The 26012-nt window shown below is 40.8% G+C and overlaps 1 protein-coding gene across 6 annotated transcripts in view; it reads right to left on the bottom strand.

Moving 5' to 3' along the window:
* SORCS2 (sortilin related VPS10 domain containing receptor 2) overlaps window positions 1–26012 on the bottom strand; it is a 202202-nt gene that overhangs the window by 12730 nt on the left and 163460 nt on the right. For 4 of the 6 annotated variants that reach the window (XM_061587457.1, XM_061587444.1, XM_061587473.1 and 1 more), the window contains 6 exons: window positions 25527–25639; window positions 21655–21780; window positions 20527–20626; window positions 20014–20113; window positions 17576–17733; window positions 10616–10695 (listed from right to left, as the gene is read on the bottom strand). In XM_061587457.1, the coding sequence (XP_061443441.1) occupies window positions 10616–10695; window positions 17576–17733; window positions 20014–20113; window positions 20527–20626; window positions 21655–21780; window positions 25527–25639 (677 nt within the window). Of the gene's footprint in view, window positions 1–8805; window positions 10327–10615; window positions 10696–17575; window positions 17734–20013; window positions 20114–20526; window positions 20627–21654; window positions 21781–25526; window positions 25640–26012 lie in introns of those variants that run through there. The other 2 variants (XM_061587448.1, XM_061587478.1) reach the window with 2 other exon arrangements.

Raw genomic sequence — 26012 nt, 5'->3', positions numbered from 1 at the left:
GTAAGGAGGTCCAAGAAAGTACTGATGAGTAGCTCCTTCTTCCCTCTCCAGGATCCTCCCTATAGTATCCCCCAAGAGTCCACCTTGTCATCTTTTCTGTTTGTCATGTGCCAATCTGGAGTGCTTGTACTTTGTGTTAGGCCAGTGGGACAGATTGGGGATTCTTTTGGTGTACTGTCCACCCCTCTGCCCAACAGTCTCCCTACCTGAGCTGACAGATGTGGTCTCAGACATGGTGCTGAGAACCCCAAGACTGTTAGTCTTGGGAGATATCAACATTAATCCTGAGTCTGTTCTGTCTGGGGGCAGCTCAGGACTTCATGGGGCTGTCCCAACATGACATCGGGCCAACACATGTAGCAGGACACACCCTGGATTTGGTTTTCTCAGTCAGGCAGAGAGGGCGATCTGAAGGTTTCTTGGCCGTCATCTATTAAGATGGTCTGCCTGCAGAGACTGATGGATCCTATTGTTTTTCAGAGGGCTCTGTGGAGTTTTCCAGTTCGCATGGCTGACTTCTGTTGAAGCCCTGATTATCCGTGGAATACAGAAATCACCTGGGCAATTGACACAATTGCACCTGAGCATCCTCTCCCAACTGGCCGGAACTCATAAAGCTCCATGGTATACCCCAGAGCTGAGAGCAATGAAGCGAGACTGCTTGAGCCCAGGTGGAGAAAAACTCCCAACAAATGTAACCAAATACTGGTATATGCTCTTGTTTAAACCTACTCAGTGGCAGTGAAGGTGAAGAAAACTTACTTCTCCGCCTCCATTGCATTCTCAGCTTGCCATCCAGCTGAGCTGTTTAGAGTGGCTAGGGGTTTTATTTATTTATTATACTTGTATACCGTCCCATAGCCGAAGCATACTGGTCCTAAGGAGGTGGTAGAGACACGTTTTTGTGACACATTTTTGAGGATAACATTGCTTCCATCCACAGGGATTTGGACTCCATTGTTGATGGTGATGGTCTGGGTGAGGTGTCTGGAGTGCTTTCTTGTCTGATATTATTGAATGAGTTTCAGTTGCTGGGCCCGAGGATGTGGACAAGGTACTTGGTCAGGTTTGTGCAACCACTTGTTTCTTGGACCCTTGCCCTTCATGGCTGATAAAATCAGCCAGGGAGGGGACAGCTGGGTGGGCCAGGGAGATAATTAATGCTTCTCCCCAAGGAGTGGTTCCAGACTGCCTGAAGGAGACAGTAGTAAGACCACTCCTGAAGAAGTCTTCCCTGGACCCAGAAGATCCTAATAATTTTAGACCAGTAGCAAATGTTCCCTTTCTGGGAAAGGTTCTTGAGAAGGTGGTTGCCAATTAGATCCGGTATTCTTGGAGGAGAGATTTTCTAGATCCATTTCAATCAGGATTCAGGCCTAGGTTTGGTACAGAAACTGCCTTGGTTACCCTGTATGATAACCTGTACTGGGAGAAAGGCAGGGGAAATGTGACTCTGTTGATCCTCCCTGATCTTTTAGCAGCTTTTGATACCAATGACCACAGTATCTATCTAGGGCGTCAATTCCAAGTTGGGCATTGGAGGCACCATATTGCAGTGGTTCCACTCTTACTTGGATGGCCAGCTCCACAAGATGGTTCGTAGGGAGCATTGCTCGGCTCCATGGGCTCTCCAGTAGGGGGTCCCACAGGGGTCAGTTCTGTTCCCCATGTTATTTAACATCTACATGAAACAGCTGAATGGGGTCACATGGAATTTTGGAGTATGTTGTCATCAGTATGCTGATGACACAAAGCTCCATTTCTCCTTTTCATCTTCTGCAGGTGAGGCAGTGAATGTGCCGAATCAGTGCTTGTTTGACATAATGGACTGGAAGAGGGCCAAGAAATGAAAGCTTAATCCAACAAGACAGATTCTGTTGGTGGGTGGTTTCTCTGACCAGCTGATTGGTGTGTGACCTGCTCTAGATGGAGTCCCACTCCCTCTGAAGGAGTAGGTTGGTAGTGTGAGGGTTTTCCTGGATCCACTGTTGTCACTTGAGACACAGGTGGCCTCAGTGGCACGGAATGCCTTCAATCTGCTTAGGTTGGTGGCCCAACTGCGACCCTATCTGGATAGGGATAACCTGGCTAAAGTAGTTTATGTTCTGGTAACCTCAAGGTTGGATTATTGCAATGTGCTTTACATGGGACTGCCTTTGGAAATGGTTAGGGAGCTTCAATCAGTGCAGAATGCAGCTACCTGATTGTTGACTGATTCAAGGCAAACAGAGCATATAACACCTATCCTGTTCCAATTGCACCGGCTGCCTGTACTCTTCCAAGCCCAATTCAAAGTGCTGGTTTTGACCTATAAAGCTCTTTACGGCTCAGGACCCCAATACCTTCTGGAACACCTCTCCCTATATGAACCTACCTGGACCCTTAGATCTTCCTCTGAAGCCCTTCTCCAAGTCCCCCCTCTGAGGGAGGCTCCAAGGGTGGTGACAAGGGAGACGGCCTTTTCAGTTGTGGCTCCCCATCTATGAAATACATTCCCCAGTGTATGGGGACCTGGCACCTTCATTGTCATCTTTTCGGCTCCAGGGAAAGATGTACCTTTTCTTCCAAGCATTTGATGTTTGTTTTAATATGCTACTAAACCTTCTTGTGGCTGTGGTGGTGGGGTGCTATTGCTACTGTTTTGTTGTTATTTATTGTTATGTTTTTACAGTGTGTTTTATTTATTTTTGTTTTCACATTGTGTAAGTTGCTTGGGGACCTTCGGGTATCAAGCAACTAATAAATCTAATAAATAATACTTGAGGATTCTCTGCTCTCAGGCATTGTTCACACTGGTGTCAAGAGCAAGTCATGGAACAAGCTTCTTCCATGGAGTTTTTGGGCTGGGGGCACATGACCCATAGAACTATTTTAGAATACCAACCAGGACAGACAAATTGGTTGGTGCCAGGCCATTCTCACTGCTAAATCTTTTATACATATAACTTTGGAGACATCAGATTAATTCCTCTCACGAGTTATGATTGAGGCTCAGGGTGGGGAGCAAGAATTAACAAAATAAAACAAAGTCCATTACAATACACACATCTCACTTCTAACACTTGCCAAAGCCTGAAGTGTACACACACAGTGGATGAAATCCAGAGTACGCTAGGCGTGCCTAAGTCCCACTGAAACCAACAGAATGAAAACATACAATAAGATCCTCAAGTCTCCACTTAGCCACACCTCATTTTGGCTGGATAGCTCCAAGGTTCCTAAAATGCACTTTGGGCAGATTTCTGACAAGCCTTCATGGAGAACAAATTCCATAAACATGAAGCAGCTATCAAGGCCTCTCTTAATTGCCTTTATGTTTGTAGGCAGTGCACAGATAGAATCTTTAACAGAAAACTCCTCTTGGGGAATGATAACAGCCGAGCAAAAAAGAAGAGTGTGATAATTAAATAAAAAGGCCTAGAGGCAAGACACAATGCCTGAGCTTTCTGTGAGTTCATGGTAAACCATTAAATATGGATGGATGGGGAGCCTTAACATGCTGATTGGCCTACGTACCCCAAGTACCTCTTACATACTGGTTGTGAATGATTGAAACTGCACCAGGAAAGTAGAATGGGGCTAATCCTAAGCAGCCTTACTTGGAAAACTTACACCTCTGATGTCAAATCAATGGGCTTGGCCATTTCTTTGTTTATTTTATTATGAGAATTTAATAGCCCCATTCTTCAGCCCAGAGGCTCCCAGAGTGCCCAAAAACAATACAAATCACATCATATCAAATAGGAGCAGATTTGTCTCTGAAGTAGGCAGCAAACATCACACACAGGTGGCAAATTAGAGATGCTTTTGCAGTAGCAAAGATTCTGTTTGCGATGTCACCACCGTGGTATAGATCTTTTCAAAAGGGTGTTGATGGATAGACTCTTATTTTGGCTCTTGCTCTGAAGTATTAATTTAGAAAGGGCCATGAAACTTGGACAGAAACATACATATCCAAGTCCATCTGCCTCTAAAAATTAAAAATATCAGGAAATATCTGTTCTAGTGGAGTGATCTAAAAGCCTGTCTCATTATATATTTTAACATGCAAATAGAAACCTGTGAAAATGGATGAAAATGCACAAGCCCCTTCTGTCCTTTCTAAGTACGTGTTATCAATTTTGGTGGTATACTGGACAGAATCTTCAGGTGTGGTTTATTCTTGTCACAGACCCTCCCATTTTCTCTGAATGGTTAGGGCAGCCATGGTTTATATGCATTAGCAAAGGTACAATCCAGTCAAAGTAGCTTTAATTCCATTGATTTCAGTAAAAAAGATGGAAAGGTTTATATCTCCCACTGAAATCAACTGAACTTAATCATGACTGAATTTGCACCAATTAGTAATTTAATCAATTATATCAATTTGTCTGCTCTTAATTCTCTTGCCACCATCTTAATCAGTTCATTTAGGATTGATTCATTTCCCCCTTCAAAATGTCAATTTTCCTCAACATTATGAGCAAACAAAGCAATTATCTGTTAATTCTCCTCACACTCCCAAGATGAACAGATGTCTGATTCATCAGTTTAACTAAGGAGAATCTCTTAGATTTATCTGACCCAGTATTGTTTACATAACTGCTCACACATACTCTAAAATGTGTCAGCTCCCCTGATATGCTTCATCCACCACAGTTTCAACTAGAAATAAAGTAACTTGACAATAGAGGACAGTGCCCTTAGCTGATCCTGGCAAACTAAACAGAGGCAGGAGGGTCAGCCACCTCCTTTGACGTAATTTAATCTAAGGAGCAAGTGCCATGAGCTACTGCCTACAAAAACAGAGATAAGTTATAGCAGAATGAGCTGGGGGAAGCTGAGCTTTGCATTTGCTGTTGATTGTACATGTACATGTCTTCTGTTTCTGTTTTATGTGGCTCAGGTCTTTCTACCAGTTCAAGAATTCAAATCAAGCATGTCAGAGCTTAGCAAGCACTGTCACATGGCATCTGCTTAGAGTGGGGGGGTGCAGGTACAGACTGGTGCTTATTATGATATACAGAATGCAAAGGGAAACACATGAGAAAATTGCAGCATGTGTTTTGGGAGGGGTGAAACACGGGGTCACCACAAAGCAATGAGCCAGTGCTAGAGCCGCTATGTTGCTTTTAGAAAAGAGGTTCTCCTGGCAGGCAGCTTCTTAAATTCCTGCCTTCTTGTGGTTCAAAGTCTGACAGTGAGTCTCAATGATCAGCTGATGAATGGGATCATCCACCCTTTTGAAAGTGATGGACCCTGCATTGTCCCTTTCTTTTCAGACCTCTGGGTTTTTTTATGCCCAGCTGGCTCAGCGCTGGTCACCATTGCTCAAAGTTTCTACTCATTAGTCATGTTTTTAGCTTGCTAGCATTCCTACTTCCTGCTTCTTCCAGCCACTTTTACTGTGGAGCTTTGCAGCAGGTAAAGGAGCATGTACCATCCCCTTATTGTTATTATTTGTATCATGCCATCAGTGTGCATTATGCTTTGCAGAGTAAAAATAGTAAGTTACATTCCTATGTCAAGGAGTTTGCAATCTAATATTAGACAAAAGGAGGAAGGAGGAGGCAAGAGTAAACAGGAAGTCCCCTTTTTACAAATGGTGAGACATAAACTCTTAAGAAATAACAGCACAATCCTAGCCATGCCTACTCAGAAGTAAGTCTTACTGAATTCAATGTGGCTTCCTTCCAGGTAAGTGGGGTTAGGATTGCAGCCTTCTCTGTCAGTAAAAGAGATGCCTGTATTTAAGAAACAGAACTGTTAAAGGAATCCAACATTACACAGAAAAAACCTTGCAATTAGCACTGCTCCCATCTATGAGATACAAGGTTCATTCACAGGTTACACTGAAAACAGGTACAAGCTGTCTCTACACATACACAAATATTTGTTCAGCTCAGCTGTTGTATACACAGACTGTATACTCACTGAACACTCCATGCAGTGGAGGGTCCTCATTAAAGGCAGGTGGAGCACTGCCCATCCCAAACCTCCAAACCTATAGCCCAGTGCCCTTTTCCTGCTCCTTATATTAATATTCAATACAGTACCTCACATTTAGAGACACTCTGGACTTTTTTCTGTCCACCTTCTGTTCTGGCCAATCATCTCTGGACAGCACAGCCAATCACAATCATTGCTATGGTCCTACCCCTGTTTTCACCCATCTTCACTCTAGTAGGAGTGGCTTAGGGAGGGCAGGGGTCCCCTCAGCACTTCCAGGACTTCCATTTTGATTTTATTTCCCTTACAATAAGCTCTAACCAATCAGGACGAGTCCCTCAGAAATGAAGTGGAAGTTCCATAGCATTGGGGCAGGACTATGATGAGCCTCCCCAATGCATTTCAACCTGAACCAATCTGAGCCAATCTGATGCATGCATGCGCAATCTGCATGGGCTCCTCTCTTAGCTTGCGTTGCGTTGGTATTCCCTCGCTTTTGCAAGCAGCAGGCTAAAGCAGCAGAATGCACTATTCTTTCTCTGCAGCCAGCCTATGAAAGTAGCAGCAAAATTTCTGCATGAGTTCAGTTCAGCATTTGATTGTGCAGAGTAGGTGGGTGGATGTATGTTGCTGCATAGGGAGCAACGGGAAAAAATGCAGAGTGTTGCGGGAACAGTATGCTTTGGTGCTGATGGGCTTTTTGCTGCCTATTGGAGGAGGAAGATGGGAGTGGCGGGATAGGCCCTCATGGGCCTTTTGCTGGCTCTTGGAGGGGGAGAGGGAGAGGAGGGGGAGAGAAAAGCAGGACCCAAATGTATCATTGCGTGCGTGCGTGTGGGGGTGATTGATGTTTTGCATCTAACCAGATGTAGCTTGAGAGAAAAGAGCGCCGCTGTGCTCTCTGTGTGTGTAGGCAGGCAGAAGGAGAGAGATGTTTAAGAGTTTATATTATTGTTCATGGCTGAGTGAGGATCTTCCAGATCCTAGTCCAATGGTGTAACCATTGTATTTATACATATATAAATGTTTTATTGTCTTTTGTGGACCCCTTCTTAACCAAACTAAGGCACTTTACAGCTTCTTTAGGTTCTATTTGTAAAACTGCAATGTTTAAGCATCCACAGGATCTTTCAGCGCAGGAGGATGGGAAGAAAGCCAGACGTTGGCTACACAATCCGGGACCTCATAGCAGCCCCACCAGTTTTAGAGGGCAGCAGCTGCCACCACCCAGATGTGAATAACTATCCTAGTGTACAGCTCAACCATTTGTAGTATCAACAGATTGCACACTCTTTGAGTGTAACATGTGAACATCTCTATTATGTCAAAATTTGTTTGTTGGCTCTTAGCCATGGCATTAAAGCAGAAAGCTGCTTACCGTTGATTTGCACAAAAATAAGCCTCGCTCTATGTTTTAAAGAGGGGAGGACTTACAGAGATATTAGAAAAATGTACCTCTGCATTGCACTTTAGTAACCAAAGTCTAAGGGTTTTTTACACATGCAGAAGGATGTAGAAGATTATGGAAATGAATGCTCAGTCAGTTCATTAAAAAGGGTGTGGCACTTTTGCACACTTTCTTCTGGGTGTGCAAACCTGCTCCCTCCACCAAAGCAAGTAAGACGCAGGAGTCCCATGTGTGCATAGGAATGCCCATGGAACTCTAGGCTGGAAACTACGAGTCATGAATTGTAACACATACACACCCAGCATGAACTATACACCTTACAAAAAACAAAAGGAAGATACTGAAATCAAGTGTGAGTTTTGGATAAATGCATGCTAATGTTAAATAAACAAAACAAGAATATAACAACAGAAATACCCCAAACAAAAACACCATTTAGATTCTCCCTATTCTGACTGGGGGAAGAGCAGAACTGGAATTTCCTCTCTGTAGAATCAGGATGGGGAGTTTCCATTCCAGAAGCAAGATTTTCACATTAGGCAATATTAAAAATCTAAAATTAAGAGAGAACACTGGAAATCAGCTGAGTGGCATTTTATATAGTTATTCTAGTAATCCACTTCTCCAGAAAGCATTCCAAAGAACTATTAAGTGGCATAAGACTCAAATATGACAGAGGTGTAAAACAGACTTATGAACACTGTTTACTAATCGGTTATGGATCTGCAGGTATGGGACCTTGAGTGACTGAAGATAGGGGTTTAATACTGTAAAGAAGCTGTTCGGATGTGGCAAATGGGTAGTTGGCAACAGGCTTTTTAAATTTATTGGATTTTCCCAGAAAGGGTAAATCCAGATTTGATAGGGGGAATGTAAAAGTTGGCATTTTACATCATGTGAATCCTGTGAAAAATTTGCATGCATGAAGGGCACCCATCCCACAACAAACACCCATCTGGAAGCATCCCTAGACTCTAGGTGATTTGCCTTTCTCATAGGGTTTCCAGGATTTCTCAGCACTGCTGTCCAGCCTGGTGGACAGGTTTTCTCCTATCACATATTCTGTCTGGAGACGTTTTGCTGTTTTCAGTGCCAGCAGTACTGTGAACAGCAAAATGAAGAGTTTGGTCTCTTAGTGCAACTATTCCAGAGATTCCAAAGCACAAAAATGCTCTATGAGAAATCCCTTTTTCTTTTAAAGCCCTTCAGACTCTTTGTACCCATGTTTTCTCAACTGTTGTTAGGTAAGGCAGCATCTTGCTCTTTTATAAGCAAATGTTCAAGGTGTTACTAGGTCTGCTGCTTGGACAAAGACAGTCTGAGATCCTGAGCAAGTGGTAAACAAGACGCCATTCATTCCCAGCAGTATTATTATCCATTTGGATAGTTCCTGAATGCATTGTGCTTAATACAGTTCTGCAGGATTTTAGTACTCACAAGAGGACAAAATATAACGTGACAAAATGGAATGTGCTTTTTGCAAAAAGAATACATTGGCATCTTGGAGACATAATCATCTAATACATACAATACCGGTCAGTGTAGCATAACTGATTCTTATTAAAATGCTTGGTTATCCACTGGTATTCAGTATCAGGGTCATTCTGCTAGCTGAGTGCAAAAGTGAGTCAATGAGAAAGATGCTCAGTGCATTAATTCCAAGCAGTCTTGAGGTTCATTTCCTACACATGACTCTCAAAGCAAATAACATTAGACGCAAGTTTGGCTGCAACCTTGCAATTCTTGCTCCGTGAAGCCACTAGGGGTAGAATAAGCAAGCACAACACCTAACTTGCACACCTTCAAAATAACAATCACAATCACAGGAGACAATTGTCCTGTGTACAGAAATAAGGTTTGGCTTAACACCAGTCTCAGGAATGAGGCATGACACCTAGGGGTAAAATTGAGAAAGTGCAATCATTTAAATGGAATTAATTCTCAAATTTAATTCACCAGATTGTCAAACACATCCAAGGCAGCGATATTTTCAGTCTGTTCCACCCCACAGTAGAAAAAGGAAAATGAATAAAATAGCAAGTTCCAAATATGCTGCTCTGACAGCACTATCCTGAGACAGGAATGCTTGTATAGCTATAAAAATATAAAAAGATACAAAAAAAGGTTACAGAAATAAAAAAGTAATTACACTTGCTGTTATGGAGACCAAAAGATGGTAAGGCAGCCCAACTGTATACTATATAATTATGTGGGTTGCAAACTACCAGTCAGTCTAGTGGTACCCTCTTATGGAAGAGTGGGTGGTGTCTGGATAGCAAGAAACCTGGTCTGGGAGCAAAACAAAGCAGAGAGCTTCTTAGTGGTGATGTGTACACTTACACAGAGCTTTCATACGTTTTCCCACTTCAACGTCACCTTATAAGATGTTCTGAAACAGATGTCGTAACCTGAAGGACTTGCACTGGGCCTGAAGAGAGATTCTAGTGCATCATCAGTGTGCGTCTTGATGGCACCTCTCTGAATTCTTCGGTTATGCCATATCAGACCCAGGAGTCACTTCTTTTTAATAGGAAACAATTCCCAACATTCTGCCAGATTTCTGCTTCTAGCCAACATTTTAAATCAGTCTTCATGGCTCAAGAATTGCAGCCTCCTACTTGATACCGCCACAGTGAGTTAAGTGCTGAATGCATTCAATTAATGAATATAGAGAACTAAAGGGACACAGGAGACAGAAATGGTGGTTGCAAGTGTGCCTAGAGCTACAGATCTGCTATCTTAGTTTGAGGTGTAAAAAAAAAGTTAACAGCCATGTACACAAATTATATTATCTTTCTCTCCAAGTAATATGGCTGTGTCTGTCTTCAAGATAATTTAAGACTCGCCATCCCACCAGCAGTTAGATCTTCAGAGGGAGAAGGAGGGACTCAACAGAAGAGTCTTGCCTATGTATATGGTTGTATCAGCTAATCAGGTAACTGTGCTTCTCCCTGGAATTAATGCTCAGAACCATGCCTGAGATATTGCCTAAGGAACAGAAAAACAAAGCATCAAGATTAGCAAATTACCGGATTTTGACATTACACCTCCCCCCCTCTATTCCAGGAATAGTTCCACCAAATGAGCTAGTGGTCTTATCAAATCACATCACGTGAGAACGGTGCAGCAGTTCTGTTTTGCTGTGCTAAAAATGTTGGCTTTTGATGAATTGTGGTGAAATCCTGTATTTCCAAGCAAAGTAGCATCATAAAGTGATTTGAGGGGAGCAGGTGAGGGAGGAGAATGGAACCACAGGCTTCCTTTTAAGATGACACTGACCTGGGACTGGACACTGACTGCCATCAGCAATAAGGGAACTCTGTAGCTGTTCAAGTTTCCACCTCTCCCAGGAGGAGTCACTGCAAGGTAATGGTGTGGAGGAGTCCCAAGGTGGGGGTGGCGATAAAGTAGGCAACATAAAATATATAAAAACAAAAGAAATGGATGGGTGAGTCTGAAAATATGCCATTGTAAAAATTCCAAAGTTATGAGAAGAGAGAACAGAAAGCTAGGATTTGTTTAATCACACTGTGCTGCAAACAGAGAAGAGTCTGTTCGAACTATCTCACTGATGAGAAGGGAATAGCATACATGAGGATTCCTGCAGCACATCCAACATTTGTCACAAGTATTTCAGATCTTAATCAGAGAAAGTAGAGGAATCTAACTCTGTAGTTAACTAAGAAAATTCTTCAACAAAAAGGATGAGTGGATAATTCAAAAGTTTGCTTACACAATGGCCCTGACCTAACTATACATTTGCACCGCATCAGGGCTACGCAAGCATCTCCAGTTAATCAACAGCAAGAGTACCAATCATCTGTGTGCAGGGGGAGGGGGAGGAAGCAGGGAAGGCTGAATCCAAATTCTGCTTCCCTTTTCAAAATAGTAAATGTGGTCTATTGTCTAAGACACCACGAGGGTGAGGGGAACTAAGTATGGCAGCTGTTTCTCATCCACCCAGGGATACTGCACTCAAGTTTATAGACCCCTACGCTGGATCAGATTGTATCACAGGAATCTCTGTCAAACAAACAGCACATCACTATATCTGGATAAAGAGAATGTGTGTCAAACTTCTATCAGGGGCTAGTTAGCAAAATGAAGTTACTGAAACAAAAAGAAAAACACATTCTGGAATAGACTATTTATCAGAAGGACATGACTTATCAGACAGTTGTTCCGTCCCTCCTGAGCAAACACTTGCATTTTTGTTAAGACCATGAGTTAAACAGGAGGTTGAAAGAACAATACCATTTTTCAAAGTACTATCAGTGCCTTAACTTCCACAATCAAGGAGTCTATTCTACTGTCCACTTTTAATTCAGAGCAGAATGGCTCAGTTTATAACTTATCAGGCCAGCAATTCTCTTTGCAAGTGTGATGGGAGACAAGGAGCATATTTAGGGCGGCCACTTACACATTGCCAAAAAAGAGAACAAAGGAGGACACTCACCTGCATGTGTTAATTTATATGCATACATGCACATTTAGAAATAACTAATAAAATTTGAGTTTGGCACAAAGAAGCCAATTAATTCTTTCTCCAAATGACTCAATTAATATTCATCCTTGCCCAGGTGACCCAAATCAGTTCTTCAATTAATTCACCAGTTTAATTTCCTACCATATGGCGATCCTAATCCAAAACCCATTTCCCTTCAATTAATTACCCCCATTAGGAAATCATCATCACTACCCCCTTAAATTCAAAATAAATAGGGGGCAGTGGCAGTGTTGCGCAATTCCTTTCAGGTAGGGGTTATTCTTACTATGAGACAAAGTGGCCAGCAGTAGGTTTTCTCTCTCTCTTAACTTAACAGAGTGCCTTGCCTTCCTTCCTTCCTTCTCTTATAACTCGGCTTGCAGGTCCCCGGTGTTTGCAAACTCAAACCTCAAAGCATCCCTGGGGCAGGAAGGGAAGGAAACAACATTGTTTCTGCTATTTTTTCATGGGGAAAACGTCCCTGTCCTATGTATATTTATTACCCCCCTGTAACCATAAGGTTCTGGGGCAAGCTGCAATATACATGTAATCTAAAATTATAAAGACAGATATAACCGTTGTAGTTATAAAAACAAGTAAAACCACTGCAGCCAGAACCAAGGAATATAAATTCAGCATAAGGAATGGATCTCACAAAGGAAAATACCTGCAGACACTGCAGTGACTGAATGTAAGATACCATAGGGGTCAATTTTATCTCCCATGCTCTTTGACATCTACATGAAACTGCTGAGTGAGGTCATCCAGAGACGTGGAGTGCGTTGCGATCAATATGCAACAGGCTCTATTTCTCCTTTATATCCGCAGGTGTGGCCGTTGATGTGCTAGACTGGTGTCAGTAATGGATTGGAGGAGAGCCAATAAGCTGAAGCTCAATCCAGATAACACTGAGGCACTGTTAGTGGGTGATTCCCTAGAACAGATGGATGGAGCTCAACCTGTTCTGGATAGGGTTGCACTCCCCTGAAATTTGCTGGTGTATAGTTTGGGGATATTAGATCTACTACTGTCACTGAAAGCTCAAGTGGCCCTCATGGCACTGAGTGCCTTCCATCAGCTTTGGCTGGTGACCCAGCTGTGACCCTATTTGGACAAGGATAGCCTAGCTTGCGTTGCCTATGCTCTGGTAACTTCAAAGATAGATTACTGCATTGTGTTATACATGCGGGTGACTTCGAAGACAGTTTGGAAACTGCAGTTAGTGCAGAATTCAGGGACAAGATTGTTGACTGGGTGTAGGAAGTCTGAACATAATACCGATCCTAGTTTGAGTACATTGACTACCAATAGGTTTCCGGGCTCAATTCGAAGTGCTGACCAATAACGCTTTATGTAATTTGGCTTAGGACCCAAATACCTTAGGCACCGCTTCTCTCCACCTCAACCCAACTGGACCCTGCATTCAGCATTTGACTACCTTCTTTGTTTGGCCCCCTGAGGGAGGCGTGGAGGGCAAAAACACAACAGGCTTTTCAGATGTGACTTCCTGGCTGTAGAAGTATGCCTGACACCATCATTATCAACTGTCCAACAAGGTAGAAATCCCAGAAGGGGCAGACTCTACCACAGAATCATTGTGGGTGCTGATAATGGGCCCCAAGTAATTCAGTACTGCGGGGAATACTGGGGAGACACTATCATTTCCCTGATCAAAATACTCAAGAGAGACACTGAGATGGAGAATGAGATCAAGGAGGCATCCAAAACAGAGAATGCTGTAGTAATTTATTTATTTATTTAAATTTATAAATTTCCTCCCAGAAGGAGCCCAGGGCAACAAACAAAACACTAAAAACACTCTAAAACATCTTAAAAATAGACTTTAAAATATATTAAAACATTTAAAAAATGCTTTAAAAACATCTTAAAAAGCAATTCCAATACAGACACAGGTTGTAATAAGTGACTTCAGCTACCCTCACTAGACTGGGTGCATGCATGTTTCACTCATGACAAAGAGATAAAAATCCTAGATACCCTAAATGACTGTGCCCTAGAATAGTTGGGTCATGAAATCAACCAAGGGGTGGCAAACCTGTACTTAATTTTAAGATATAAGTATTGTTGAACTGGTTGGGAAGAGTATCCATAGCACTATTAAATGTACATGTAAATGGTCAATTGCCAAGAAAATCCAACATGGTTCCAGAAAAAGTAGCGATGACCACCAACTGGAAAAGAGGATTAGCCAAATACATAGAGGATAAAGCTATCAATGGCTACTAGCCATGATGGCTGTCTCCTGCCTCCAGTGTTGGAGCCAGTATGCCTCTGAATGCCAACTTTTGAAATCACAAGTGGGAAGAGTACTGTTCTGCTCAGGTCATATTGCAGGCTTCCCATATGCATCTGGTTGGCCACTGTGAAAATAGGATACTGGAGTAGATGGGCCACTGGCCTGACCCAGAAGGCTCTTATGTTCTTATATATCATGTTATCCTCTGGGTGTGGAGCAGTCTCAGAGTCTTGGAAAAAAGTATGTATAATGGTTATACTTAAAAGACGAAAAGATCCACTGGCTCTGGGATCATGCTGTCCAAGATAAGTCTAAGATTTTGGTGAACTGAATTTTGCAGTATGTTCATCCCAGCCAAAGAGCAGGTGGCCAATGCAACACAAAGAACACTGAACATACTGCACTGGTGGTAGGTAAAAGGGTAATCTCTGACCCTGATATCTGTAGACATATATAAGGCCTTCAACAAGGTTGAAGGGAAGTTTTTGTGTACCATATTAACAAAAATGCGATTTAGGGAGCAAATGTATGAATTGGATTTGACAAATTTACTCAGTATCAGAGGGAGTGGTTAAGAAACAATGGGCTTAACTAAGGGCTTATCCACATGGGAGCATAACTTTGTACTAAAGACATTGTTTTTACCTTCATTTTCTGTTTGCATTGTCTACAGTAAGAGATCGATGACAGCTGCAAACATGGTGTTTTGCAATCACACTTGAGGGGAAGCATCAATCATGCAGTTTCCTAAAGACCACGCCCTCTAATTTAACATTTCCACTCCTTCTGTTTACCTGGCAACCGAGCATGCTACCAGTAAGTTTCATTTAAAAACAACAACAACTCGGAAGTGCGATTATTTGTATTTTTACTGGTACAATACAGATGAAGTACAAATCTTTGTTTGAGCAGTGTTATGCTTTTGTGCACAAGTTAAGGGGGGAAAGAAAATAAAGGCACCATTTGCAGCAACATAAAAGAAGCTTACAGAATGGGAGAGAGAAGCAGAAGATTCCCTTCATCCCACAGGAAATGAAACGAAAGAAGGGAGGAGGAGGGAGTGGGCGTGGAGAGGGGAACGATTAACACACCCACCTAAAAGCATTGGTGCACAGCATCTGCAAGCCCTAGAGATACGGAGTGGAGACTTTTTCCTTCCTTTTTCGGATTATCAGAGGATTGGGTTAGTATGGATTTACAAGGGGGAAACTGCATGATAGCTTCTGTTTGCCAGTAACGTCATGTGAACCATGCAAATTAAAAAGGGATGCAAATACCACCAGACACACAGTAAATCGTCATGTGGATAAGCCCTAACAGTGGTTTCATATTCATAAGGGTGTCTGTTGTCACCCCACTTATTTACCTTGGTGATCGAAGACTTCACCACAGCAATCAGAAGGAATCCAAAAATGGAGGGGGTCAAGATTGGCAGGCAGCAGACAGTGATCAGCTTGTTTGTGGGTGACATTTTATTAACATCAACAAACCCGAGAAGCACTGGCAGATGTCAGGAACATATTGAATGAATTTCAGATGGCTTGTGGGTTGGAAGTGAATTTTGGTAAGTCAGAAATGTTATGAATTAATATGCCATGGGGTAAACAAAAGAGGTTACAAGATTTGGCTAATATAAAAATATAACCAAGCAGTATGATGAACCTGAGAATAACATGAACCTAGGATCTGAATCAAATGATAAGAATTTATAAGCCAATGATTAAGGAGTTAAGGGTGTAGGCTAGGATGAAATTATCATGGTAAGGTTGTGTTAAAGATGATGATGCTCCCCCGTTTTCTCTTCTTATTTCAACATTTATCAACAGAAATCCCAGCAGCTTGTTTTAGGAAATGGCAAAGATGTTTGAAAAGTTTTGGGCCAGCAAAGAAGAAAGCTGGTCTGAACAGGAAGGGCTATGTATAGGAAGATGGAGAAGACAGGGTCCAATTTCCCTAATCTACAGCTATATTATGATGCTGCTCAACTGAAACAATTGGTGATGATGGTCAGGAATGATTTGGGGATACAATGGACAGGTATGGAAATGAATGGTGGTATACCAACACTGCAGACTATGCCCTTTTAAACTTTGATGTCCCATTCACTTCAGGGAATTAGTAACCCTTTTTAAAGGCAATGTAAATCCTGGCCCCTTCAGTGTTGCCACCGTTATAGATTCTAGATCATCCCCCATTCAAACATGATGACAAGTATGGTCAATTTGCAGGGTGGGAATCGAAAGGAGTGTACAGAATTAGACATTATTGAAGGAGGGCAATCAACTTCAGAAAACAAAATAGAGCTATTAAGGGAGATTCAAGTTACATAGTTTCAGAAACTACAAATATAATTGTTTGCCAGGAAGCTAATCAATAATGGAGAGGGATTGAGATCCTTAAGGTTTGGAAGTTTATGAATTCAGCAATACAAGGACAGAAAAAGGTAACATCCAGGTAGTATAATTTTTTTACTTTTGGAACAGGATGGAGACTCAGCCAGTTTGCACATGGTATGGAAAACTGAGAAGGTCAAAGTTTTATAAATTTTCCCACAGTCTCAATAAAGAATCCAGTAAATAACCAATCCATCTTGAAAGTAGGAAAGTTTAAGTTCTAACATATACCAAAAAGCTAAAAGAGAAATATTTCCTCAGCTTCTCTTGGATCTATTCAAAGGGCCACTCTGCCCCCAAGAACTTCAATATTGTCATTCTAGTAAACCTGAAGTGATAGAAAGGTAAGATTTCTGGTTCACTTCTTCCTGTGGTACTTGGTGGGGAAGACCTCCTAAGCAGCATCTCTTTGTGGTAGCGCTATGCTGGTGAGCACTGACCAGGGACAGCCTTCTTCTCTCCCTCTTCAAGGAGGAGGATTTGGCTGTGGCTGCAGCTGCAGTCATCACCACAAAGACCTTTTAAAAGCATCTGTACTGCTGGTATCATTGCAAGTCTAGATGTGGGAGCAGGCAGAGGCTTATCTCTGATCTTGGCACTGTACTAAGCATTTGCTTGCCCTTTAACAGTAAAAAAGCAGCACCATGCTGCTGGGGGCCCACAGTACTGATATCAGAGACAAGGTTCTGCTGCCACCTTCTTTCCCTGCCAGCTGCCTTTTAAAGAGCAGACAGAGGCTTATCTTCAATCTTAGCACTGTGGTCCCACAACATTAAGACTGCAGATAAGAGAATTTCTGCCTGAAATTTAGTCAAACAAATGCTTCCATAATGTATATATTTCTTTAAAAAACTCCACTCACAGTCATATAGCACTTGTCAAACATATAGTTAGTTGTGATTTACACTTATTACCATTATAATTTTCCTTATTTTCTTCATCCAGCATTTGGATTCTAAATAACATCTGTGCCAATGTATTGACAATGGTGCAACATATTTTGTGGATGCTGTAATAATATAGCAATTGGTATTATTGACCATGACATCCCTCTAAGAGCTGAGCAGCAAAATGCCAGTAAAAAAAAGTGAATGTGTACTTACCTCTTGCATTTCCTAGTGTTTGACAATCAAGATCATCATCAATAAATTCCTCCCCTTGGATGATATTTTGGGTGTCTTCTCTGTGGTTTACTGGGTTAGTCATCTCTTGTTCTTTTTCATTTTGCATCTGGGCATAGACATTTCTGCCTGGTAATTTCCTTAAGAGCACAAGATAGAATTGCAATGTAAAGTTGTACAATGTCACCCTGATCCTTCACCGGGTATCCACAGTTGGATATGGATATGCATATATTCATTCAGATTCCACTTACGTGGCCCGAGGCATCTCAAGCATCCCTAGATCCAACCCAATGTTTGTGACACAAACTGACTAAATAAAAAAAAACTGTCCAAAAGAACTTTTCTATTTGGATTTCTAGTGTTATGGTTGCTCCTTACTCACTCACATAAAGGAAAACTTTATGTCAAATTTAGGCCTTGGAACACTGCTTATTAAAATTCCTGCTTACTCATTATCATGAACAACTGTTGGACTGTTCTGCCTGCTGGACAGAAGTTGTGGGTGTGCCCGCAGTGCTATGAGCTCCTGGCTCTCTAGGAACAAGTTTGTTTCCTTGAGGCCAAGGTAGCTAACCTGGAAAAGCTGAGAGAGGCAGAGAGGTTTGTGGATGAGGCCTTTGAGGACATTATAGCAGTGTCCCATTCCGGTATGGGATAGCTGCCCTATCATGGAGAATGACGGCCTCAGGAAAAGGGAGCATCTATCCAAGAAAAAGGGAAGTGAACCCTTACAAGGAACCCATTCTTTAGAGGTCAAGCAGATGCCCTCTCATGCTGAGGATACTTCTCCAGGGGGTGGAAGGATCCTCATAGTGGGCGATTTGATCATTAGGAACATAAATAGTAGGGTGTGTGATGGGCATGCAGACCACAGGGTGATTGGCCCATCTGGTATGAAGCCTGCAGATGTCAGTGAAGTTGCACCAATGACATAGGGAAATGCAGTCATGAGGTCCTGGAAGCAAAATTTAGGTTGCTGTGGGATGTTGAAATACAGGACCTCCAAGGTAGCTTTCTCTGAAATGCTACCGGTTCCATGCGCAGGGCCAGCTAGACAGGCGCAGCTTTGTAGCCTCAATGCATGGATGGGGTGATGGTGTTGGGAAGAGGAGTTTGAATCTGTTAGGCACCAGGGACCATTTTGGGACAAACCAGGCCCGTACAAAAGGGATGGTCTCCACTTGAACCAGGATGGAACCTGACTGCTGGTGCTTAAAATCAAAAAGGTGGCACAGCAGCTTTTAAACTGATTGAGGTTGTAAAGCTGACAGGATCTGAGGAGGGTCTGGTTCGGAACAAATCTTCCCCCTGGGATAAAGGCATAAAAATAATGAACATTTAAATGGGATAGGCCTACTAGTAGGAATTATGAGTGCAGGGATACAGGGTAACAATCCAGAGAGGTCGAAGTACTACCGGCCAAACCAAAAGTGCCAAAGCCACTTGAAGAGAGACACTGTACACAAGTTTTTTCACACTAATGCTAGAAGCCTCAGTGCCAAGTTACGAAAACTAGAGTGCTTGGTCTTAGAGGACACCATTGACATAATGAGCAAAACGGAAACATGGTGGAATGGAGAAAACTAGTGGGGCGGTAATTCCTGGATATAAACTATATCAGAAGGACAGGGAAGGACATATTGGAGGTGGAGTTGCTCTGTACAACATGAAAGATGGCACTGAATCCAGCAAGCTAGAAACTCCCAAGCAGGCAGACTCCTCCAAAGAATCATTGTGGGTGGTGATACTGGGCCCCATGAGTAATTTAGTACTGGGGACGTTCTATTGCCCCCCTAACCAAAATGCTCAGAGATATCTTGAGATGCAAAATAAAATTGAGGAAGCATCCAAACATGGAAATGTTGTAGTACAGGGTGACTTCAACTTCCCTGACATAGAGTGGTCACATATATGTTCCAGTCATGACAAAAGAGGTAAAATGTCTAGATACCCTAAATGACTGTGCCCTAGAATCATGGAACCAACCAGAGGGATGTCGACCCTAGACTTAATCCACTATTTTTTCTTCCACTGTCAGGAGCTATGATATGTAATCTTTCCTTTTTGTGACTTCTACCTGTTTACAAAAATGTGGAAAACTGTAATTCACACATGACATGTGTGAAATTATAAATGTATAATACACACACATATATGTTGCTATGTAAGTGTTTGTTATATTGAAAATTGTTAGGTTTCAAAAACGTTGGCTACAGGTGACTGAAACTTCAAAAGAAAAAAGACAAGCTTCCCCTCCTGCTTGCTATGATTCCTGTGGGGATTTCCAATGGAGTGGGACTCCGCCCTCTTCCCTACTGAAGCACAAAAGATTTATAGCCCCAGAAGGCTGTGATTTCCAAATGACTTCTGCTTTATATACATATACTGCATACCATACCACTTTTAAGATTGCTTACCTTTTAAACTTGTAGAGGATGATAGCACCTACAGCCACCAGAGAGACAACAAAAAGGACCGTTATCGCCCAGCACCCTCCTCCTCCAATACTCTCAGAATCTGTAATCAAAGGCACACACTGATAAGTTTAGTCCTGAGCATAATCAATCACCTTCTTCCTTTAGCATTAGCACAAACACTTAAAACCATGCCCCAAAGAGTATCTGAAGTGCTTTTCCCTTCAAAGGGATTTTCTTACATATATGTTTATGACCAAGGTTTAAATCTTATTCAAGGCAATTGCCTTAATTTTAATTACAGGTGGAATGGTTTCAAAAAAAATTATTTTCAATTCTGGAAGAGAAAGGTAATTTGTTGCAATCAATATCCTCAAGATTATAAGGTGTGATTCCCTATCAATGCAACTTCAAGCACTGAAGAATTCTGAACTCTTCAATATTATCTTAAAGGTGAAGGAAAAATTTTCTCTAGAGAAGACTCAACTAACTGTCAAAAAGGGGCATGTGTTTTACCTGAATCAGAGCTATCTAAGGTCACAAAGACCCAGTATCCTCCTTTCATGAAGAAACTGATGTTATGGGCATTCAAAGACTGCTTAATAGCAGCAATTCTCTGGAAACATAAGAAAAAACTATGTTAGACAGGTCCCACCTCAGAAAGTACCAAAAAACCTCCATAGTTAATTACATTTCAAGAAATCCAGAACAGCAAGAAAGCAGTGAAACTCGCTGCAGTACATATTGAGAGAAAGAGAAATGATCAAAGAAGACATTGCTTGTGCGGGTGAAGAAACAAGTTGTTCACTGCTAAGCTGCTACGAAAATTCTGCCAAAAGTAAAATTCAAAACAAATTGGGGATTTCTTATATTTAAACCTAGGTTGCCAGTGAATTTTGCCTAAAGCAAAATTTGAGATAGATTTTAAAGTTTGTCCTCAGGCAGAACAGAAGGAAGTAAATCCTGATATTTCAGAATCTGAAATAATTGCTATTTCACCAACTGAAAAAGATTAAGGTTTTAAATATCCTGTAACTTAAGGTCAAGTGACTTCAGGAATATAGATTTTGTTCAGTGATACTCACAAGGACTTTTCACATCATGCTTCAGCTGGAACAGAGGTGAGGCATGATTGCATATCCAGCATTTTGTATATAAAATACAAAAAAACCAAAAACAAATAATGAGGCAAGTTTGAGTGGTGTTTGTCAGGTTAATGTTTGCATCAATGCAGAGTGCATATCAGCACAGGATTCATACCTTCTCCAAGACTGGTGTTGTGCATGCCTTCCAAGAAGGAGGAGGAGAAATAAGAAAACAGGCATGTAAATCTAGAGCCAATTCATACCTTACAATTGCACCCTAATTGGATAGTTGTTTCCTGTGCTAGTGCTGCAGCCCTCCAGGTATTAGGAGTATGCAGACATTACCTCTATCCTGTAGGACTCAGTCACATGGAAAAGATGCAATACTAGTGATGCATCAGCTGTTAGAGGGACAATGCAATGTCGCTGTCCCCTCCTAAAGATTCTCTATTTTACTAGATGTAATGCAAAATTGCTCATTGCTCTTTGTTTGATAAGGACAGGAGTGAGATAGTCAATGAGTATTGTGCTTCACATTAATACGTGTTAGTGTCCTTACCTTATCACCAGACATGGTTATTTTGTTTTTTTGGGGGGTTGTAGATAGAAGCACGTGTAAATCTGCAGTTGTGGGCAATCCAGGTTTTACCACTGTCACAAGACTTTCTTCAGGTACGCCTGTTTCCTGAAGAGAGAAAGACCATTCAGAAATGCACTGGGCCTGCATGCCTACCTTTGAACTGCTCTACTATAGTTCCTTTAATACAATTTACATTTGACCCTGCTGGTTTATGAAAGATTTTATTCAGATCTAAGCACACAAATTGCTTGCAGCCTGCCTCACATTAATTAGACAAGATTTGAAAAAACTCTTGGTAAGTAAGTAAGTAAGTAAGTAAGTAAGTAAGAAAGAAAGAAAGAAAGAAAGAAAGAAAGGAAGGAAGGAAGGAAGGAAGGAAGGAAGGAAGGAAGGAAGGAAGGAAGGAAGGAAGGAAGGAAGGAAGGAAGGAAGGAAGGAAGGAAGGCATTAGAAATGGTATTAGAAAATGTTGGGCAATTTATATAAAAAATGAAAAACAATTATTATACATTAAGTCCAAGAGTCTTGCATTTCATCTGGCACTAAAGACACATTTTGTGCAGTGTGCTCTACGACAACAATTCCCCCCCTCCCAATTTTAACTGATCATTATGCAGCCCGATCTTATGCATTTTCACTCTGAAGTAAGTCCCACTTCAGTGATAAGTATGCAAAAGGCTGCAGCTCTACTTTCTAATATAAGTGATATGTGTGTGTGTGTGTGAAAAAAGAAACAAGATTTGTGTATATGTGTATATTCTAAAAAAAAAAGAATTCAGGTGTAAAAGATTTTCTTGTGGGGAAGGGATATTGAGCAACACATAGGTTGATGTGTCTGAAATTTAGTGTGAGAGGAGTGAAACCTAAGTAGTCATAATGATTTTGTCCACTATACTTTTGTCGGACAGGCATTTATGTCTAGCCATTTTAGGCATTTTAGGAAAATTACCCTTCTGATAATTAGTTAATGATATTCCTCTCAAGGGAAGTCAATTTACAGTCCTCACTGATGTATATCTAAGCAGTTTTGTACTTCCTGTCTTTATTGCTTGAATCCTAATTTATATATCATAATTTCAAATCTATGATATTTGACAGCTCATATTATGCAGTATCACTGAATCCAGACAAAGTTTTGTTTGACAAATAAGCATGTGTGGGGACTTCCGGGAAGGATGACTTCGCTTGTGCCTGCTTTTTGAGACAAGCTCTCGTCTCAGAAGAAACTTTTTCAGTATTAATCAGTCAGAACGTTCTTTTTTGACTGGTGATGATTTTTTCCCGGGCAGGGAAAAACGTAGAGATTAACCATTAAAGCCTGTTTTTGTTTGGGAGGACTGGATCTCATTAATTTATGAGAGAAGGTTCAGCCAGCAATGCCGGAGGACGTCCATCAAGCTCTAACTGACTAAGTGACACGTTTATCTTTTCTTCAAAGAAAACGAACTTAAACAAGCAAGCATCCTTCTTTCTATATATTTTTTTTCATTTGGTTTAAATCGTTGCAGCAAAAAAGAGATTTGTCAATGAATCGGCTATATAAGAACTGCTGGGTGAGTTAAAAATTTTCTCTGTTATTCACGAAACTAAGGAGGAAAGAAACTGAAAAAGCTTATCTTAGTTTTTATTGCAAAAAGCTGGCTGGGAAGTGCATTCTAAAGATATAAACGTTAGAGGGATTCCTATTTCGAGGAGGGAAAAGAAATAAATAAATTTGATTTATGAACTTTGGAGCATTATATGTCTGGGATTATTTTTTTTTTGGTCTATTTCATTTTGACGAATCTGCTTGTTCACGACACCACTAACTCTTTTGAAGCTGGGAACTAAATTTGTTTTGTATTCCTGAATATAAGAGATAAGGCAGGCTGTACTGTCTACACTGTGACTTCATCAAGCCTGGAATATTAACCCAATTGTGACTGAAATAATTTTTGTTTTTGTGGTTTTAAGAATGGCAATCAGGAAAGTGGCTGAGACCATGGAAGAAATTATGTTTCAGAAAATAATAGATGAGATTGAGATAACGAAACAAACCCTGAGACAGGGTAGACAGGAGATGAAAAATGAATTTAGTAAAATGACGCAGGATGAGATTAGAGATGAAAAAAGAAAAACTAAAGGGAAGATGCAAGCTCTGGAGATTGGAACAAATGTGAAACTGGAAAAAGATCTGGAGTTTATGGATACTAGAAATAAAGTTTACTGTTTGGAAATCAACGTTGTCTCTGTAGAAATTAATGAAGATAATAGAGATAAAGTTATTAATGTCTTGGATAATTTTTTGGACTGGAATGATGTGATGGAGCTTGACATAGAAAAAATCTATGGAATGGACTACAGATATGTGACAATGGAAAAATTCTTAAGAGATGAGCCAGTGCATTTTGTAAAAAAGAAGAACAGAGATATGATTTTACAACAATATTTTAGCAACATATTCAGAATTGATGGCAAGAAAATATTTGTGATAAAGGAAATTCCCATCAGACTCTTACTATATGACTATGGCTATGACAGCAAGATTAATATGGGATACTGATAATGGAAGAATGGATACTGAAATTACTGGACTGAACAGGACTATCGAAGACGGAAGATGGAATTAATATTGACAATGGAAGAATGGCTATTGAAATTATTGGCTCAAACAGGTTTGGCGAGACGGATTAATCTATATATTTATTTGGACTATGACTATGACAACAAGATTATTATGGGATACTGATAATGGAAGAATGGCTACTGAAATTATTGGATTCAATAGGATTATTGATAATGGAAGAATGGTTACTGAAATTATTGGACTTAATAGGATTATTGAAGATAGAAGATGGAATTAACACTGATAATGAGAATGGCTATTGAAATTATTGGACCTAACAGATTTGAATGAGATGGATTAATCGACATGTTTATTTGGAGAAAAATTGAAAGATATATCTCTCAAGGAACTGAAACCTCTCTTTGACTTTTTGTGGGAAGAATAAAGTAATGTTTATGAGATTTGATGATTAATTAAGATAACTACTGGAGGAAAGTGATTTTATAATATAATTTAGGAGACATTTTATTTTATTGTTTAATTATTTTTGTTTTGTGTTTTTTTTTTGTCTTTGAAAATTTGAATAAAAATTAATAATAAAAAAAACAAATAAGCATGTGTGGGCAGAAAACCAACGCATTCCAACTGTTAGCAATATATGGGGAGTTTCCACACAATTTAAATCTAACACAATTCAAATCACAGGTGATATTTGCACAGACGCCAGCACAGTCTTCTTAAACATTGACAGATTCTAATATCTCAGCATTAAAGCTGGCATTATTTGAAAATATTTGCAAAAACTGCTGGCAGCGTTCTATGATCAGACAGCGCTACTAACAGCAACATAGCTGTAGACCATATGAAATGGTCAGCGGCAGCTGATTACCCAAACAACATTGACCTGACTCGAGATATATGCTTACATTGTTGACAACTCTACAGCACTGCTGTAGAACAAAGTCTTATGAAGCACTCACATTTATTTCACTGTGGGACAAAAATCATAGTGAATAACAAAATATCTACAAAAGCAAATCAACAGCATTAATATACAATTGCTGTTAAAATAGAAACATGATAAATAAATCATGTAAAAGCACATTCTCAATTTAAAAAGAAGAAAAAAAGACTAGGTCTGAAAAAGTTCTCTACCTCACATGAACACACAGACACACACAGAAGAAAACAAAACCCAGTGATAAAGTCACATCATTCTCATTCGCTAGCTCTCTACAGGCTTCTACAGAGGCCCTGTTCCCTCTGCTGCTTCCCCATCAGACATGTTCATAAACAGTAAGAATACCTTTGCAATTCGTTGTGTTACCACACGGCCAACATCCTCCCGCCAGGCAGGTATGTTTGGGTTGTAGAAATCCAGGTGTTCAGAAAACTTTAGAGGAAGTACTTGAAAATTATCTGGAAACAGGAAGAGAGAACAAGACTAACCCATCATAAACTTAAAGACAAATTTTGGGGGGAAAATAGCAATTCTGCAATCATGCAAAAATCTCTGCACACAAAGCTTCTATGCCAAAGTAGCATTCTGAAATCACATTCTGTATTTCTCCCTGTCTGAAAAATCTTGACACCAGAAAACAGGCAACTAAGGGCAGAACAACCTATTACACGAGCACAGGTGTGCAATAAAACCATGACAATCACTGGAAGAGTAGCATTAATTCCCCAGAGCACTGAATATGCCAGGATTTGTCATTTTCACAGCTGAAGCACCCAGGACCACAAGCTTTAATCCAAACTCTCTCTGTCTACAATAGGACGAAGGTGGCAG

This window comes from Rhineura floridana, chromosome 1 (genome assembly GCF_030035675.1).
Source record: "Rhineura floridana isolate rRhiFlo1 chromosome 1, rRhiFlo1.hap2, whole genome shotgun sequence".
NCBI classification, from domain to species: Eukaryota; Metazoa; Chordata; class Lepidosauria; order Squamata; family Rhineuridae; genus Rhineura; species Rhineura floridana.
Note: the sequence above shows the minus strand (reverse complement) of the source record. Positions and strands in the feature narration are given on the sequence as shown.